The sequence below is a fragment of the Cavia porcellus genome, unplaced genomic scaffold, assembly GCF_034190915.1.
Source record: "Cavia porcellus strain 051 isolate PalLab524CR breed Dunkin Hartley unplaced genomic scaffold, mCavPor4.1 scaffold_12, whole genome shotgun sequence".
In the NCBI taxonomy this organism is placed as follows: domain Eukaryota; kingdom Metazoa; phylum Chordata; class Mammalia; order Rodentia; family Caviidae; genus Cavia; species Cavia porcellus.
The window spans coordinates 65,604,418-65,621,136 of record NW_026947495.1 but is presented as its reverse complement, the minus strand read 5'-3'; the positions used below and the strand labels follow the sequence as shown (position 1 = coordinate 65,621,136).

The following is a 16,719-nucleotide window of genomic DNA, read 5'->3' as shown; positions in this document are numbered from 1 at the left end:
TTCTTTCTTTTAACATGCACTGTATATGTCCCTTTTACATCTACAGAGGAACCAGAGATTGACCTAGATGTGGCTCTCAGATCGTCTATTATAGCTAAGGCTGGAGAAGATGTACAAATCTTGATTCCCTTCAAAGGCCGACCTCCACCTACTGTCACCTGGAGGAAAGATGAGAAGAATCTTGGCAGTGATGCCAGATACAACATCCAAAATACCGATTCATCTTCTTTACTCACTATTCCTCAAGTTACTCGCAATGATACAGGCAAATACATTCTGACAATAGAAAATGGAGTTGGCCAACCAAAGTCTTCAACTGTGAATGTTAAAGTGCTTGATACCCCAGCCGCCTGCCAGAAGCTACAGGTTAAACATGTTTCTCGAGGCACGGTCACTTTGTTCTGGGATCCTCCTCTCATCGATGGAGGAGCTCCCATAATTAATTATGTCATTGAAAAGAGAGATGCCACAAAGAGAACATGGTCTGCTGTGTCACACAAATGCTCTAGCACATCCTTCAAGATCATGGATTTGTCAGAGAAAACTCCATACTTCTTCAGAGTTCTTGCAGAAAATGAAATGGGAGTTGGAGAACCCTGTGAAACTACAGAACCAGTGAAGGCTGCCGAAGTACCAGCCCCTATACGTGATCTCTCAATGAAAGATTCCACAAAGACATCTGTTATCTTGAGCTGGAACAAGCCTGACTTTGATGGTGGGAGTGTCATCACAGAATATGTCGTGGAAAGGAAAGGTAAAGGCGAGCAGACATGGTCCTATGCTGGCATAAGCAAATCATGTGAAATTGAGATTGGCCAACTGAAAGAACTGTCAGTCCTGGAATTCAGAGTATTCGCCAAAAACGAGAAAGGACTGAGTGATGCTGTCACTATTGGACCACTTACAGTGAAAGAACTTGTAATTACGCCTGAAGTTGACCTATCAGAAATCCCTGGCGCACAAATCTCAGTGAGAATTGGGCATAATGTACACCTTGAATTGCCTTATAAAGGAAAACCCAAACCATCTATCAGTTGGCTGAAAGATGGTTTGCCATTGAAAGAAAGTGAAAATGTTCGCTTCAGTAAAACTGAAAACAAGATCACCTTGAGTATTAAGAATGTCAAGAAAGAACATGGAGGAAAGTACACGGTTATTCTGGATAATGCAGTGTGTAGAAATTCATTCCCCATTACAATCATCACCCTTGGCCCGCCATCAAAGCCCAAAGGACCCATTCGATTTGATGAAATCAAGGCTGACAGTGCCATCATCTCCTGGGATATACCAGATGATGACGGAGGAGGAGAAATTACTTGTTACAGCATTGAGAAACGGGAAGCTTCACAAACTAACTGGAAGATGGTATGTTCCAGTGTTGCCAGGACGACTTTCAAAGTTCCTAATCTAGTCAAAGACGCTGAATACCAGTTTAGAGTTAGGGCAGAAAACAGATATGGAGTCAGTGAACCACTTGTCTCAAATCTTATTGTGGCAAAGCACCAGTTCAGGATTCCTGGTCCCCCAGGAAAGCCAGTTATCTACAATGTGACCTCCGATGGCATGTCACTAACTTGGGATGCACCAGTTTATGATGGTGGCTCAGAAGTTACTGGATTCCATGTTGAAAAGAAAGAAAGAAACAGCATCCTCTGGCAAAAAATTAACATGTCACCAATATCTGGAAGAGAATATAGAGCAACTGGGTTAATAGAAGGACTGGATTACCAATTCCGAGTGTATGCTGAAAATTCTGCTGGTCTAAGTGCACCCAGTGACCCAAGCAAATTTACCCTAGCAGTCTCCCCAGTGGGTAAGTGACTCTTATTCCAATATATTTAACTCAGCAAGTGAATGTGTTAGTAATAAATCATTCTTTTCTTCCACTTATCACCTTTCTTGCTATCTTTTTGTCATTAGAAAACAGATTATATAAAGCAAGAGGGATGATTTTAAATAAACCAAATGAAACAATTTAAAGTTCTTAAGTACCATGAAACAGAAAGCTGAAATTAATGATTAAAGTGTGATTAGGGGATTTACTCATGCTATTTTTCTTCCACTGATGATTAAGAGCTGGTTAGTGATGTAATGATACAGTTAACTTCCTTATGACTTTTCAGACCCGCCTGGCACTCCTGACTACATTGATGTCACCAGGGAAACCATAACACTTAAGTGGAACCCACCACTGCGTGACGGAGGCAGTAAGATTGTGGCATACAGCATTGAGAAACGGCAAGGGAACGATCGCTGGCTCAGGTGCAACTTCAGCGATGTCAGTGAATGTCAGTACACAGTTACCGGACTTAGTCCTGGGGATAGATACGAGTTCAGAGTAATTGCAAGAAATGCAGTTGGAACTATAAGCCCACCCTCACAGTCTTCTGGTATTATTATGACAAGAGATGAAAATGGTAAGTGTTTCTGACTGATTTCCATCTGACTAATAATTGAATTCAAAAAATATTTAGGGCCTCTGGTCTATAAGTGGGGGACAGAAACATCATTACTCAAGGTTGCTATGTGGATGAATTAAGACTTTTCCATCTTTCAGATTAAAAAAACAACATAATAGGCATCAATTACTTTTGCTGTGTATAATTTTACTCCATTACCACATTAAGAGCAAATATGAGTTTTTAACTTTGTAATGTTAGCTCTTTTATAATAAATAAATAAAAAGGGTCCCTAGAATAGCCTGTCCTGGAGAAATTAAAATACAACACTTATCCAACAATAGAATTATCACTTTGTTTGCATGCAGCTGATAGCCTCTTACAGATACTTGTTTGAATAAGCAGCACTATTAAAAAGGAAATAACCTGCAAATATTTCAGTTTCTCTTCTCATAAATGGCAAAGCAAAATTATTCACATGACTGATATAACAAAGGGGAAAAGGTTTTAATGGACAAATGTTTAATTCCATAGTCTAAACTCTCAATTACCAATTCTTTCAAAATAGGCTTTGGTGGGGTAGCGAATAGCCTTTGGTAGCACAGAAGTCATGATCTTCCCATTTCTGATGTGGCGCAAATAAAAAATACATTTTTATATATTCATAATAAATCAAACTAATACATTTCTGTTTCTCTTATAGTTCCACCAGTGGTAGAGTTTGGCCCAGAGTACTTTGATGGTATCGTTATTAAGTCTGGAGAGAGCCTTAGAATTAAAGCTTCGGTACAAGGACGACCAGTACCTCGAGTCACTTGGTTCAAAAATGGAGTGGAAATCGAAAAGAAGATGAATATGGAAATCACTGATGTCCTTGGATCTACCAGCCTCTTTGTTAGAGATGCCACACGAGACCATAGTGGCCTCTATACAGTGGAGGCCAAAAATGCATCTGGTTCCACAAAAGCAGATATTAAAGTGAAAGTACAAGGTACTTTAAAAGAACTTCTTAGTGTTCCAACTGACAGGATCGGAATTAGTGACATGCCTTATTTTGTATTTTAATGGACAAGGAATAAGAAATTAACTACAGATACTTTTTCTTATAGATACCCCAGGAAAAATAGTTGGGCCAATACGGTTCACTAATATTACTGGCGAGAAGATGACACTGTGGTGGGACGCACCACTCAATGACGGCTGTGCTCCTGTCACCCACTACATCATTGAAAAACGGGAAACAAGTAGACTTTCTTGGGCATTAATCGAAGATAACTGTGAAGCCCAGAGTTACACTGCCATTAAACTAATAACTGGCAATGAATACCAATTCCGTATTTCTGCAGTTAACAAATTTGGTGTTGGGAGACCCCTTGATTCTGACCCAGTGATAGCTCAAATACAATACAGTAAGTTTCCATTTTTATAAACGGTACTCTGGAATAAGGTTAACTTTCCAATCAAATGTATCTAACTGATTTTCTTTCATTTTATAGCCGTTCCTGATGCCCCCGGCACTCCAGAGCCTAGCAATGTAACAGGCAACAGTATTACCCTGACATGGGCAAGGCCAGAGTCAGATGGTGGCAATGAGATTCAACATTACATCCTTGAAAGGAGAGAAAAGAAAAGCACAAGATGGGTCAAAGTGATCAGCAAACGACCCATCTCTGAAACAAGATTCAAAGTCACTGGTTTAATAGAAGGCAACGAGTACGAATTCCACGTCATGGCTGAAAATTCGGCAGGAGTGGGACCTGCAAGTGGCATCTCAAGACTAATTAAATGCAGAGAACCTGTTAATCCGCCAGGTCCTCCCTCAGTGGTAAAAGTAACAGACACATCAAAGACAACTGTAAGCTTAGAATGGTCCAGGCCAGTCTTTGATGGTGGACTGGAAATAATTGGGTACATCATAGAAATGTGCAAAGCTGACCTAGGAGACTGGCACAAGGTGAACACAGAGGCATGTGTGAAAACAAGATACACAGTCACTGATTTACAAGCAGGCGAAGAATACAAATTCCGGGTTAGTGCTATCAACAGTGCTGGGAAAGGAGACAGCTGTGAAGTGACTGGTACAATTAAAGCAGTCGACCGGCTGACAGCTCCTGAATTAGACATTGATGCAAGCTTCAAACAGACTCACATTGTTAGAGCTGGTGCCAGTATTCGCCTTTTTATCGCCTTCCGGGGTAGACCTACTCCTACAGCCGTGTGGAGCAAGCCAGACTCTAACCTTAGTATTCGGGCTGATATCCACACAACAGACTCCTTCAGTACCCTTACCGTGGAAAATTGCAACAGAAATGATGCAGGGAAATATACTCTTACTGTGGAAAACAACAGTGGTAGTAAGTCAATCACATTCACCGTGAAGGTGCTAGACTCTCCAGGACCACCTGGTCCAATTACCTTCAAAGATGTGACCCGGGGATCCGCTACATTGATGTGGGATGCACCTCTACTTGATGGTGGTGCCCGAATCCATCACTATGTGGTAGAGAAACGGGAAGCAAGTCGTCGTAGCTGGCAAGTTGTCAGTGAAAAATGCATTCGTCAGATCTTCAGAGTCAGCGACCTAGCAGAAGGCATTCCATACTATTTCCGTGTTTCTGCAGAAAACGAGTATGGTATTGGTGAACCATATGAAATGCCAGAACCACTGGTAGCCACAGAACAGCCAGCGCCACCTAGGAGACTTGATGTTGTTGACACTAGCAAATCCTCTGCAGTCTTAGCATGGCTTAAACCTGAACATGATGGAGGCAGCCGGATTACTGAGTACCTCCTTGAAATGAGACAAAAGGGATCTGACTTCTGGGTTGAAGCTGGTCACACCAAACAGATGACTTTCACAGTAGAACGCCTTGTTGAGAACACTGAATACGAATTCCGTGTGAAGGCTAAGAATGATGTTGGCTACAGTGAACCTAGAGAAGCTTTCTCATCTGTCATCATCAAAGAGCCTCAAATTGAGCCAACTGCTGATCTCACTGGAATTACCAACCAGCTCATAACTTGCAAAGCAGGAAGCCTGTTCACCATTGATGTGCCAATCAGTGGTCGGCCAGCCCCCAGAGTAACATGGAAACTGGAAGAAATGAGACTTAAGGAGACTGATAGATTGAGTATCGTAACAACAAAAGATAGGACCACTCTCTCAGTAAAGGAAAGCATGAGAGGAGACTCCGGAAGATACTTCTTAACCCTGGAAAACACAGCTGGCGTTAAAACATTTACTATCACGGTTGTGGTCATTGGAAGACCAGGTCCAGTAACTGGCCCCATTGAAGTCTCATCTGTCTCGGCTGAATCTTGTGTCCTGTCATGGGCTGAACCTAAAGATGATGGAGGCACCGAAATTACTAACTACATAGTTGAAAAGCGTGAGTCTGGTACCACAGCTTGGCAGCTCATTAATTCCAGTGTCAAGCGCACTCAGATTAAAGTCACTCACCTCACAAAATACAAGGAGTACTCTTTCCGTGTCAGTTCAGAAAACAGATTTGGTGTGAGCAAGCCTATAGAATCAGCACCAATTGTTGCTGAGCATCCATTTGGTAAGAAAAAGAAAATTCATATTTCAAAGTCTCTATTATATTTCCACTGAATCATATAAAATTGTATTCATATCTGATACCTTTGTTTACATTTAGTTCCACCAAGTGCTCCTACCAGACCTGAAGTCTACCACATATCTGCGAATTCCATGTCTATTCGTTGGGAAGAACCCTACCATGATGGTGGCAGTAAAATCATTGGCTACTGGGTTGAGAAGAAAGAACGTAACACCATTCTTTGGGTGAAGGAAAATAAAGTGCCATGTTTAGAGTGCAACTACAAGGTGACTGGTTTGGTTGAAGGACTTGAATATCAGTTCAGAACTTACGCACTCAATGCTGCAGGTGTTAGCAAAGCCAGTGAAGCTTCAAGACCTCTAATGGCTCAAAATCCAGTCGGTAGGTATTGAAATTCAAGGGTACATTTGTTTTTACTACCCTTGGTATTGGCAAAACTCAGAGTTGTATGTTTTAACCTTATTTTTGGCATTATTTCTAGACCCACCCGGCAGACCAGAAGTGACAGATGTCACAAGATCAACAGTGTCACTGATTTGGTCTGCCCCAGTGTATGACGGAGGCAGCAAGGTTGTGGGCTACATCATTGAGCGTAAGCCTGTCAGTGAGTTTGGAGATGGTCGCTGGCTAAAGTGCAACTATACCATCGTATCAGACAACTTTTTCACTGTAACTGCTCTCAGTGAGGGAGACACTTATGAATTCCGCGTGTTGGCCAAGAATGCAGCAGGTGTAATCAGCAAAGGATCAGAATCCACAGGCCCTGTCACATGCCACGATGAATATGGTACATAATACCTATCTTCTCCTTTTATGTTGTCACAGTTCACATGAAAATAAACTGTCAAATACTGATTCACACTTACTTTGACTATTGACAGCTCCACCCAAAGCCGAACTGGATGCCAGACTACAGGGTGATCTGGTTACCATTAGAGCAGGTTCGGATCTTGTTCTTGATGCTGCAGTTGGTGGCAAACCTGAACCCAAAATTATCTGGACCAAAGGAGACAAGGAACTAGATCTCTGCGAAAAAGTCTCTTTGCAGTATACTGGCAAGCGAGCGACTGCTGTGATCAAGTTCTGTGACAGAAGTGACAGTGGAAAATACACATTAACAGTGAAGAATGCCAGTGGAACCAAGTCTGTGTCTGTCATTGTCAAAGTTCTTGGTAAGCATGTCAAATATCCTCAGACTTTTAGAGCATTTTCTTTACTGGATAGTATTTTCAGTATGAGCAGAAAGAATGTCCTTCATCATGGCTTGTTCCTATGCCTGTTTCAGATTCCCCTGGCCCATGTGGAAAACTCACCGTCAGCAGAGTGACAGAGGAGAAGTGTACTTTAGCCTGGAGCCTCCCTCAGGAAGATGGAGGAGCAGCTGTGTCCCACTACATTGTAGAAAGACGCGAAACCAGCAGGCTCAACTGGGTGATCGTTGAAGGCGAATGCCCGACACTATCCTACGTGGTTACCAGACTCATCAAGAACAATGAATACACATTCAGAGTGAGGGCAGTAAACAAATACGGCCCTGGCGTGCCTGTTGAATCAGAGCCAATTGTAGCCCGAAACTCATTCAGTGAGTATCAATGTTTTCTTTCCAACAATTTGGTGATTGAAATGTGATGAGATCAGGGGAGAGGGACAGTCACGTTAATAAGATTTCACTGATTATCTTTATTTTCATAAAACATAAACAGCTATTCCATCACAACCTGGCATACCTGAAGAAGTTGGGGCTGGCAAAGAGCATATCATTATTCAGTGGACAAAACCAGAATTTGACGGTGGCAGTGAGATCAGCAACTACCTGGTAGACAAACGCGAGAAGAAGAGCCTGCACTGGACACGTGTCAACAGAGATCATGTGGTGTACGATACCAGGCTGAAGGTGACCAGCCTGATGGAAGGTTGCGATTACCAGTTCCGTGTGACTGCAGTGAATGCTGCTGGTAACAGTGAACCCAGTGAAGCTTCCAACTTCATTTCGTGCAGAGAACCATCCTGTGAGTTCTACAGATCATGCACTACCCTTGCATTCACCACAACCACATGATGAGTAATTCTCTGACATGCCAATTCCAGGACCTTTTAAAATTTATAAAATGCATGTCTAAAAGCATATGCTTATTGGTGTGATCTTAAATACAGCCCACATCAGAGAAAATTTAAACTATTACTTCTGTTGGCAAGCTAGCAGTTAGCATGTCTGAAAAGTTTTGCAGTATATGAAAAAATAATTTATTATACTACCAATATGAAAAATATATTTTTGAAACTTTAGAGGGAAGTGTATCATACTGATTATAAGCTCTGAAGAGAGGCAAAGTCCCTTTTAGGAAGAGGCTCAGCAGAAGCATAAAGGCTCTAATATTTTAATATTACTGGCAGAATAGTTGCTATGAGGACTTCAAAACAAGTGGGAAATCTTTTTACAGAGTTTGAACCCAAGTGCTAAAAGAAATGTCTTTGGGATTGAACAGATAAAGATCATAAAATGCTGATTCCTATAGTCATTAGAAATATAGAGATGACCTGTAATATTAACCAGTGAAAGATGAGCAATTAGAGAAAAGTCCCTGAGAATGGGTTAAGCAATATAACAAAGAATATATTATAGCTACCTATGGCAGTAGAGTAGAAACGTTTACCTTTCTAGAGTACTTTATTTCTTAAAATAATGATGATAGTAGGCACATTGCATACATTGCTGTCCTGTAATACCAAAGAGCCCAGTTACAAAGATGGTCTTGGTGAGTGTGGACAAACAGCAATAGTGTCTCTGGGAGTCTGGAAAACAAATTTTAAAAATTTAAGTCTAAAGGTTTTTTTTTATTTGTATGACATCTACATTCCACTTTTTAAATTCTATAGATACCCCTGGAGCACCTTCTGCGCCAAGAGTTGTGGATACCACCAAGCACAGCATTAGTTTGGCGTGGACCAAGCCCATGTATGATGGTGGTGCTGACATCACAGGATACGTACTTGAAATGCAAGAGAAAGACACTGACCAGTGGTACCGAGTGCATACCAATGCCACAATAAGAAATACTGAATTCACTGTGCCAGACCTTAAAATGGGCCAGAAATACTCCTTCCGAGTTGCTGCCGTGAACGTGAAGGGTATGAGTGAATACAGCGAAACCACTGCTGAAATCGAGCCCGTGGAAAGACTAGGTATAAATTCTATAGCTTTTGGGTGAATTATTTTCTCATCGTACCTCTTCTCAAATTCATGAAATTTTGATATTTCCTTTCCAGAAATACCAGATCTTGAGCTTGCAGACGATCTAAAGAAAACTGTGACCATCAGGGCTGGGGCATCTTTGCGCCTGATGGTGTCGGTGTCTGGTAGACCACCTCCCGTCATCACGTGGAGCAAGAAGGGCATTGACCTTGCGAACCGGGCAATTATCGACAACACTGAAAGCTACTCTTTACTTATTGTGGACAAGGTTAATCGGTATGATGCTGGAAAATACACAATTGAAGCTGAAAATCAATCTGGCAAGAAATCAGCAACAGTTCTTGTCAAAGTATATGGTAAGTATTTTTCTTAAAATCAACTATCCTGGGAGTAGATGCTCTAGAAAGGTACAGCTTGACCTCTGATCACCTTTTCAAAGAAGCTCTATTTTTCTGAAAAAAAAAAAGTCTATCAACTAAGAGGATGGTACCACCTTTTGTTGTTTTTTTTTTTTGCCTTTTTTCAGATACTCCTGGTCCCTGTCCTTCAGTGAAAGTTAAGGAAGTGTCAAGAGATTCTGTGACTATTACTTGGGAAATTCCCACAATTGATGGTGGCGCTCCAGTCAGCAATTACATTATTGAGAAGCGTGAAGCTGCCATGAGAGCATTTAAAACAGTAACTACCAAATGCAGCAAGACACTCTATCGCATTTCCGGACTTGTAGAAGGAATGATGTACTATTTTAGAGTGCTTCCAGAAAACATTTACGGCATTGGAGAACCCTGTGAAACATCTGATGCTGTTTTAGTCTCCGAAGTGCCTTTGGTGCCCACAAAACTAGAAGTGGTTGATGTCACCAAATCCACTGTCACTCTAGCCTGGGAAAAACCACTCTACGATGGCGGCAGCCGACTCACTGGATATGTTCTGGAGGCCTGTAAGGCTGGCACAGAAAGATGGATGAAGGTTGTCACCTTAAAACCCACAGTCCTGGAGCACACTGTTATTTCCTTAAATGAGGGTGAACAATACTTGTTTAGAGTGAGGGCACAAAATGAGAAAGGTGTATCAGAAGCAAGAGAGATCGTCACAGCTGTGACTGTACAAGACCTCAAAGGTATGTACTGAACAGTCAAAACACAGCAGTAAAGTAAAAGCCATTCTGAATTCTTGATACTTGTTAGAAATGACGCTTAAAAGTAAATGCCTCATTTCTTTCTTACAGTGTTGCCAACCATTGAGCTTTCTACAATGCCTCAGAAGACCATCCATGTCCCTGCTGGCCGACCAATCGAGCTGGTAATACCCATCACGGGTCGTCCACCTCCTACTGCTTCATGGTTCTTTTCTGGTTCTAAACTGAAAGAATCAGAACGTGTGACAGTTGAAACTCACACTAAAGTAACTAAATTAACCATTCGTGAAACCACTATAAGAGATACTGGAGAATACACACTTGAATTAAAAAATGTTACCGGAACTACTTCAGAGACCATTAAAGTTATCATTCTTGGTAAGGATATGTGATAAAGATACAAGAGAGCTGTTGATCTTCCATTATCCAGTTTTGATTTGATGTAATAATTTCTTGGCTTTCTTTTTCTTTTATAGACAAACCTGGTCCACCAACTGGGCCTATAAAGATTGATGAAATTGATGCTACCTCAGTTACTATTTCCTGGGAACCACCTGAATTGGATGGTGGTGCTCCATTGAGTGGTTATGTGGTGGAACAGCGTGATGCACATCGTCCGGGATGGCTGCCAGTTTCTGAATCAGTGACTAGACCAACATTTAAGTTTACCAGACTCACGGAAGGAAATGAGTATGTGTTCCGTGTGGCTGCAACAAACCGCTTCGGGATTGGCTCATACTTGCAGTCTGAGGTCATAGAATGCCGAAGCAGCATCAGTAAGTCCTTGGGCCTTTCCAATACCACCCCTCATCTCCAATTCCTGTGTTAACAAAAAGGAATTTGTCCTCATCATGCCCTGCTGTAAAAAAAAAAAAATAGCTCACAAAATTAACTGCACAACTTATGGTTTCTAAGCCTCATGTCCTTCCAAGTGTTGAACATGGTTAATTTAAGTACTTTATGAAAGAGAAAAGAAAGAATTAGAAATGAAGATGAAAAGACATGAAGAAGGGAGGAAGGGATGGACAGAGGGAGGGTGGGAAGGAGGAGGGAGAGTGAGTAAGGAGGAGGAAAGTGGGCTATGTTGTGATAAAAAACTAGAGTGCATATTTAATAAATGTTTATAATTTTACAGAAAATAAGGAGCAGCAAAAAACAAAAGTGAATGCACTGGGGACAGAGCCACAAGTGTCATATATCACTTAAATTATCAGCTGAAAGCTAAGATACACACAAATACATGAGACTTTATTTTAATTTATTCATAATGCCATATTGTGCTTATCTTTGTCTTGCTACAGGTATGCCTGGGCCACCAGACACATTACAGATATTTGATGTCTCCCGTGATGGCATGACACTAACTTGGTACCCACCTGAAGATGACGGTGGCTCCCAAGTGACTGGGTACATTGTGGAGCGCAAAGAAGTGAGAGCAGACCGATGGGTCCGTGTAAATAAAGTACCAGTGACAATGACGCGGTATCGATCCACTGGCCTTATTGAAGGCTTGGAATACGAACACCGTGTCACAGCCATCAATGCAAGAGGTGCTGGGAAACCAAGTCGTCCTTCCAAACCCATAGTTGCCATGGATCCAATTGGTAAATATGTTTTGCATAAGTCAAATTTATTGAGATGTAATTTACATGCAGTAAGATTCATCCTTCTGTAGTAGATAGTTCTGTGAGTTCTGAAAAGTGTACTGTTTTGGAATTGCCACACAATCAAACTTATAGAATACAAAATACAGAAAATAGAGTCTAATGCTGACAAGTCGGGTATTTCAATGTTTCACTAAATTTGCAAGGAGGCACCATTAACTTTCAACTTTGAAGCAACTTTAACAAGTCTGTTTTTGTCATCTTCTTCCCAGCTCCACCAGGAAAGCCACAAAATCCAAGAGTTACTGATACAACAAGGACCTCTGTCTCCTTGGCCTGGAGTGTTCCAGAAGACGAAGGAGGATCTAAAGTCACGGGCTACTTGATTGAAATGCAAAAAGTAGATCAACACGAATGGACCAAATGTAATACTACTCCAACCAAGATTCGGGAGTATACTCTAACACACCTACCTCAGGGCGCTGAATACAGATTCCGTGTCCTTGCTTGTAACGCTGGTGGCCCCGGGGAGCCTGCTGAGGTGCCAGGAACAGTCAAAGTCACTGAGATGCTTGGTAAGACACATGATCATTCACTTTTGACTCTAAGATTTTCCTATTCTCTTCCCACCAAATAATTCTAAATTGTAACCCTACCTTTTCCCCTAGAATATCCTGACTATGAACTTGATGAAAGATACCAGGAAGGTGTCTTTGTAAGACAAGGCGGAGTCATCAAGCTTACCATACCAATCAAAGGAAAACCATTCCCAATATGTAAATGGACCAAGGAAGGCCAGGATATTAGTAAGCGTGCCATGATTGCAACATCTGAAACACACACTGAACTTGTGATCAAAGAAGCAGACAGGAACGATTCTGGAACCTATGACTTGGTTCTGGAAAATAAATGTGGCAAGAAGACTGTTTATATCAAGGTCAAAGTAATAGGAAGTCCCAACACTCCTGAAGGGCCACTTGAATATGATGACATACAAGCCCGCTCTGTGAGGGTCAGTTGGAGAGCTCCTGCTGATGATGGTGGTGCTGACATCTTAGGCTACATCCTTGAGAGAAGAGAAGTGCCTAAGGCTGCCTGGTATACCATTGATTCCAGAGTCCGAGGCACATCTCTGGTGGTAAAAGGCCTCAAAGAAAATGTGGAATACCATTTCCGTGTCTCAGCAGAAAACCAGTTTGGCATTAGCAAACCCTTGAAATCTGAGGAACCAGTAATACCAAAAACACCACTGAGTAAGTGCTCATTCACAGAACTAAAACAATTATTTCATTACCTTGTGTTTTATTATGAAAGCCATCATCTTACAAGGTTTGAGACTGTAACATATGCATGCTTTCCACTTACATTAACAGATCCTCCAGAACCTCCAAGCAATCCTCCAGAAGTACTTGATGTGACCAAGAGTTCTGTTAGCTTGTCCTGGTCCCGTCCTAAGGATGATGGTGGCTCTCGAGTCACAGGTTACTACATCGAACGCAAGGAGACATCAACTGACAAATGGGTCAGACACAACAAGACTCAGATAACCACCACGATGTACACCGTCACTGGGCTTGTTCCCGATGCTGAATATCAGTTCCGCATCATTGCACAGAACGATGTTGGCCTCAGCGAGACCAGCCCTGCTTCTGAACCAGTTGTTTGCAAAGATCCATTTGGTAAGGAAAGAATTTCCAATGGAGATAAAGCAAACCCTTCTTTAGTCTTGTTCTCTTATTTCACAAGTAAATCTGATTCTCTTTTCAATTGTCTTGAAATATTTCAGATAAACCAAGCCAACCAGGAGAACTTGAGATTCTTTCAATATCCAAAGACAGTGTCACTCTACAGTGGGAGAAACCTGAATGTGATGGTGGCAGAGAAATCCTTGGATACTGGGTTGAATACAGACAGTCTGGAGACAGTGCTTGGAAGAAGAGCAATAAGGATCGTATTAAGGACAGGCAGTTCACAATTGGGGGATTGCTTGAAGCTACGGAATATGAATTCAGGGTTTTTGCTGAGAACGAGACTGGACTTAGCAGACCTCGAAGAACAGCTATGTCTATAAAGACCAAGTTAACATGTAAATAGCCTTTAACTCTCTGCTTACAATTTACAAACTAAACAACATGTTAAGACAATTTTTATCCACTAAAATTTCTTCTAATTTTTCCACTGAATAGAACTGTGGCTAGCTTTATTGGAAAGCAAGTGTTTGAAAAGAAATTACCCTTGCTGGCATATGCACACATGGGGAGTGGTTGATAAATTCTCTAGGAAGCCATTCCAGGAACATAATGCCAGCAGGAAATGTTTGGTGCACTAAACTAATTACATACCCGGAGTGATTTTGCTCTGATGTAATGGATTTTTTTTATACTTCCTAGGAAGACTTGAAGGACTAACAAATGTATTTCAGTGAACTTAAGTGAAGGCAGTAATAGTATAGTTTACAGACAGGATTATATAAGCTTCCCTAGAACCTTCTATTACATTATTAATGTCCTCCCAGTCACCTACATAATAATGTATTAAAGGGCTCACTTAACCCTAAGTTTCCATGTGACTTAGGAAAATGATTTCAAAAAACTTTTTAAGAATTAGACTTATATGTAAATCACAGTATCTAATAACGTGTTAGTAGAATAAATTCATTCCTGATATACAGGGGCAGAGGGTTATAGAGTCAGTTGTATCAACACATTTAAGAGTATTTTTCATCTCCTTCAGCTGGAGAGGCTCCAGGAATACGCAAAGAAATGCAGGATGTTACCACCAAACTGGGAGAAGCTGCTCAGCTCTCGTGCCAGATTGTTGGAAGGCCTCTTCCTGACATCAAATGGTACCGATTTGGTAAGGAGCTCGTACAAAGCCGGAAATACAAAATGTCTTCAGATGGACGTACACATACTCTGACGGTAATGACAGAGGAACAAGAAGATGAAGGCGTCTATACCTGCATAGCTACCAATGAAGTTGGAGAAGTAGAAACCAGTAGTAAGCTTCTCCTGCAGGCAGCACCACAGTTCCATCCGGGTTACCCACTGAAAGAGAAATACTATGGTGCTGTGGGTTCGACCCTCCGACTCCATGTTATGTACATTGGCCGTCCAGTACCGGCCATGACCTGGTTCCACGGGCAGAAACTTTTGCAAAACTCAGAGCACATTACCATTGAAAACACCGAGCACTATACTCACCTTGTCATGAAGAATGTTCAACGCAAGACTCATGCTGGGAAATATAAAGTTCAGCTCAGCAATGTTTTTGGAACAGTTGATGCCATCCTTGATGTGGAAATACAAGGTATTTTGGTTTTGTTTTCAGTGATTTTATTTTTTTAAACAATTTTGGGAAACATACCAAGTATGCATGTTACAGTTGTAAACTCAATTAATTGTATTTCCTCCCAACAGATAAACCAGACAAACCCACAGGGCCAATTGTGATTGAAGCTCTGTTGAAGAACTCTGTGGTGATCAGCTGGCAACCACCTGCCGATGATGGAGGCTCCTGGATCACCAATTATGTGGTGGAGAAATGTGAGGCCAAGGAAGGGGCTGAATGGCAATTGGTGTCTTCAGCTATCTCAGTGACAACCTGTAGAATCGTGAACCTCACTGAAAATGCTGGCTACTATTTCCGGGTATCAGCTCAGAACACCTTTGGCATCAGTGAGCCTCTAGAGGTCGCCTCAGTTGTGATCATTAAGAGTCCATTTGGTAAGAGCAACCAGATAATCTCATATGGAAAACTTTTTGAATAGATATAAATTTTGAAAGGAAACTAGAGTCAGATAAAGTAAAATACCTTTCCTCTTTGTTTAATTGAATATATATCAAAAAGGGGAAATATATGTGCTACCTGTTTCTTTATAAAGGAATTTTTTGGTAAGTCTTTTACCAAAAGACTACTACTTTTACAAAGTAGCCATTTTCATTTGTCTAAAATAGCTGTTTTTAATATAACTTTGGAATCAATGTGTTTTTTAAAAAATATTTTAATAAGATGCCTTATTTGCCTCATGACCCAAATCTTCTTTCTTTCTTTCTTTCTTTCTTTCTTTCTTTCTTTCTTTCTTTCTTTCTTTTTTCATTTAATAGAAAAGCCAGGTGCTCCTGGAAAGCCAACTATTACTGCCATCACAAAAGATTCTTGTGTTGTGGCTTGGAAGCCACCTGCCAGTGATGGAGGTGCAAAGATTAGAAATTACTACCTTGAGAAGCGTGAGAAGAAACAGAATAAATGGATCTCTGTGACAACAGATGAAATTCGAGAAACCGTCTTCTCTGTGCAAAACCTTATTGAAGGTCTTGAATATGAGTTCCGTGTGAAATGTGAAAACCTAGGCGGGGAAAGTGAATGGAGTGAAATATCAGAACCTGTCACTCCCAAGTCTGATGTCCCAATTCAGGCCCCACACTTTAAAGAAGAACTGAGAAATCTCAGTGTAAGATATCAGAGCAATGCTACTTTGGTCTGCAAAGTGACTGGTCATCCGAAACCTGTCGTGAAATGGTACAGACAAGGCAAGGAAATCATTGCCGATGGATTAAAGTACAGGATTCAAGAATTCAAGGGTGGCTACCATCAGCTCATTATTGCAAGTGTCACCGATGATGATGCCACAGTATATCAAGTCAGAGCTACCAACCAAGGAGGATCTGTGTCTGGTACCGCCTCCTTGGATGTGGAAGGTAAAAACAGTAAACATCAGTTTGGTGTTAGATGACCTATCAGTAATGTTAGGGAGAAAAATGTTACTCTTAAATAGATATTGTGAGGTTTTGCTAAGTAATCT

General features: G+C 41.2%; 1 protein-coding gene across 1 annotated transcript in view; it reads left to right on the top strand.

The window, feature by feature from the left end:
* Ttn (titin) overlaps positions 1-16,719 on the top strand; it is a 267,085-nt gene that overhangs the window by 240,396 nt on the left and 9,970 nt on the right. The window contains exons 319-341 of the mRNA XM_063259376.1: positions 47-1,813; positions 2,124-2,417; positions 3,103-3,390; positions 3,509-3,808; positions 3,896-5,962; positions 6,059-6,361; positions 6,462-6,767; positions 6,862-7,152; positions 7,266-7,562; positions 7,684-7,989; positions 8,858-9,163; positions 9,248-9,529; positions 9,700-10,293; positions 10,402-10,689; positions 10,788-11,087; positions 11,613-11,915; positions 12,188-12,490; positions 12,584-13,168; positions 13,289-13,594; positions 13,702-14,001; positions 14,649-15,224; positions 15,335-15,640; positions 16,022-16,615. Coding sequence (XP_063115446.1) covers positions 47-1,813; positions 2,124-2,417; positions 3,103-3,390; positions 3,509-3,808; positions 3,896-5,962; positions 6,059-6,361; positions 6,462-6,767; positions 6,862-7,152; positions 7,266-7,562; positions 7,684-7,989; positions 8,858-9,163; positions 9,248-9,529; positions 9,700-10,293; positions 10,402-10,689; positions 10,788-11,087; positions 11,613-11,915; positions 12,188-12,490; positions 12,584-13,168; positions 13,289-13,594; positions 13,702-14,001; positions 14,649-15,224; positions 15,335-15,640; positions 16,022-16,615 — 11,262 coding nt within the window. The remainder of the gene's footprint in view (positions 1-46; positions 1,814-2,123; positions 2,418-3,102; positions 3,391-3,508; positions 3,809-3,895; positions 5,963-6,058; positions 6,362-6,461; positions 6,768-6,861; positions 7,153-7,265; positions 7,563-7,683; positions 7,990-8,857; positions 9,164-9,247; positions 9,530-9,699; positions 10,294-10,401; positions 10,690-10,787; positions 11,088-11,612; positions 11,916-12,187; positions 12,491-12,583; positions 13,169-13,288; positions 13,595-13,701; positions 14,002-14,648; positions 15,225-15,334; positions 15,641-16,021; positions 16,616-16,719) is intronic.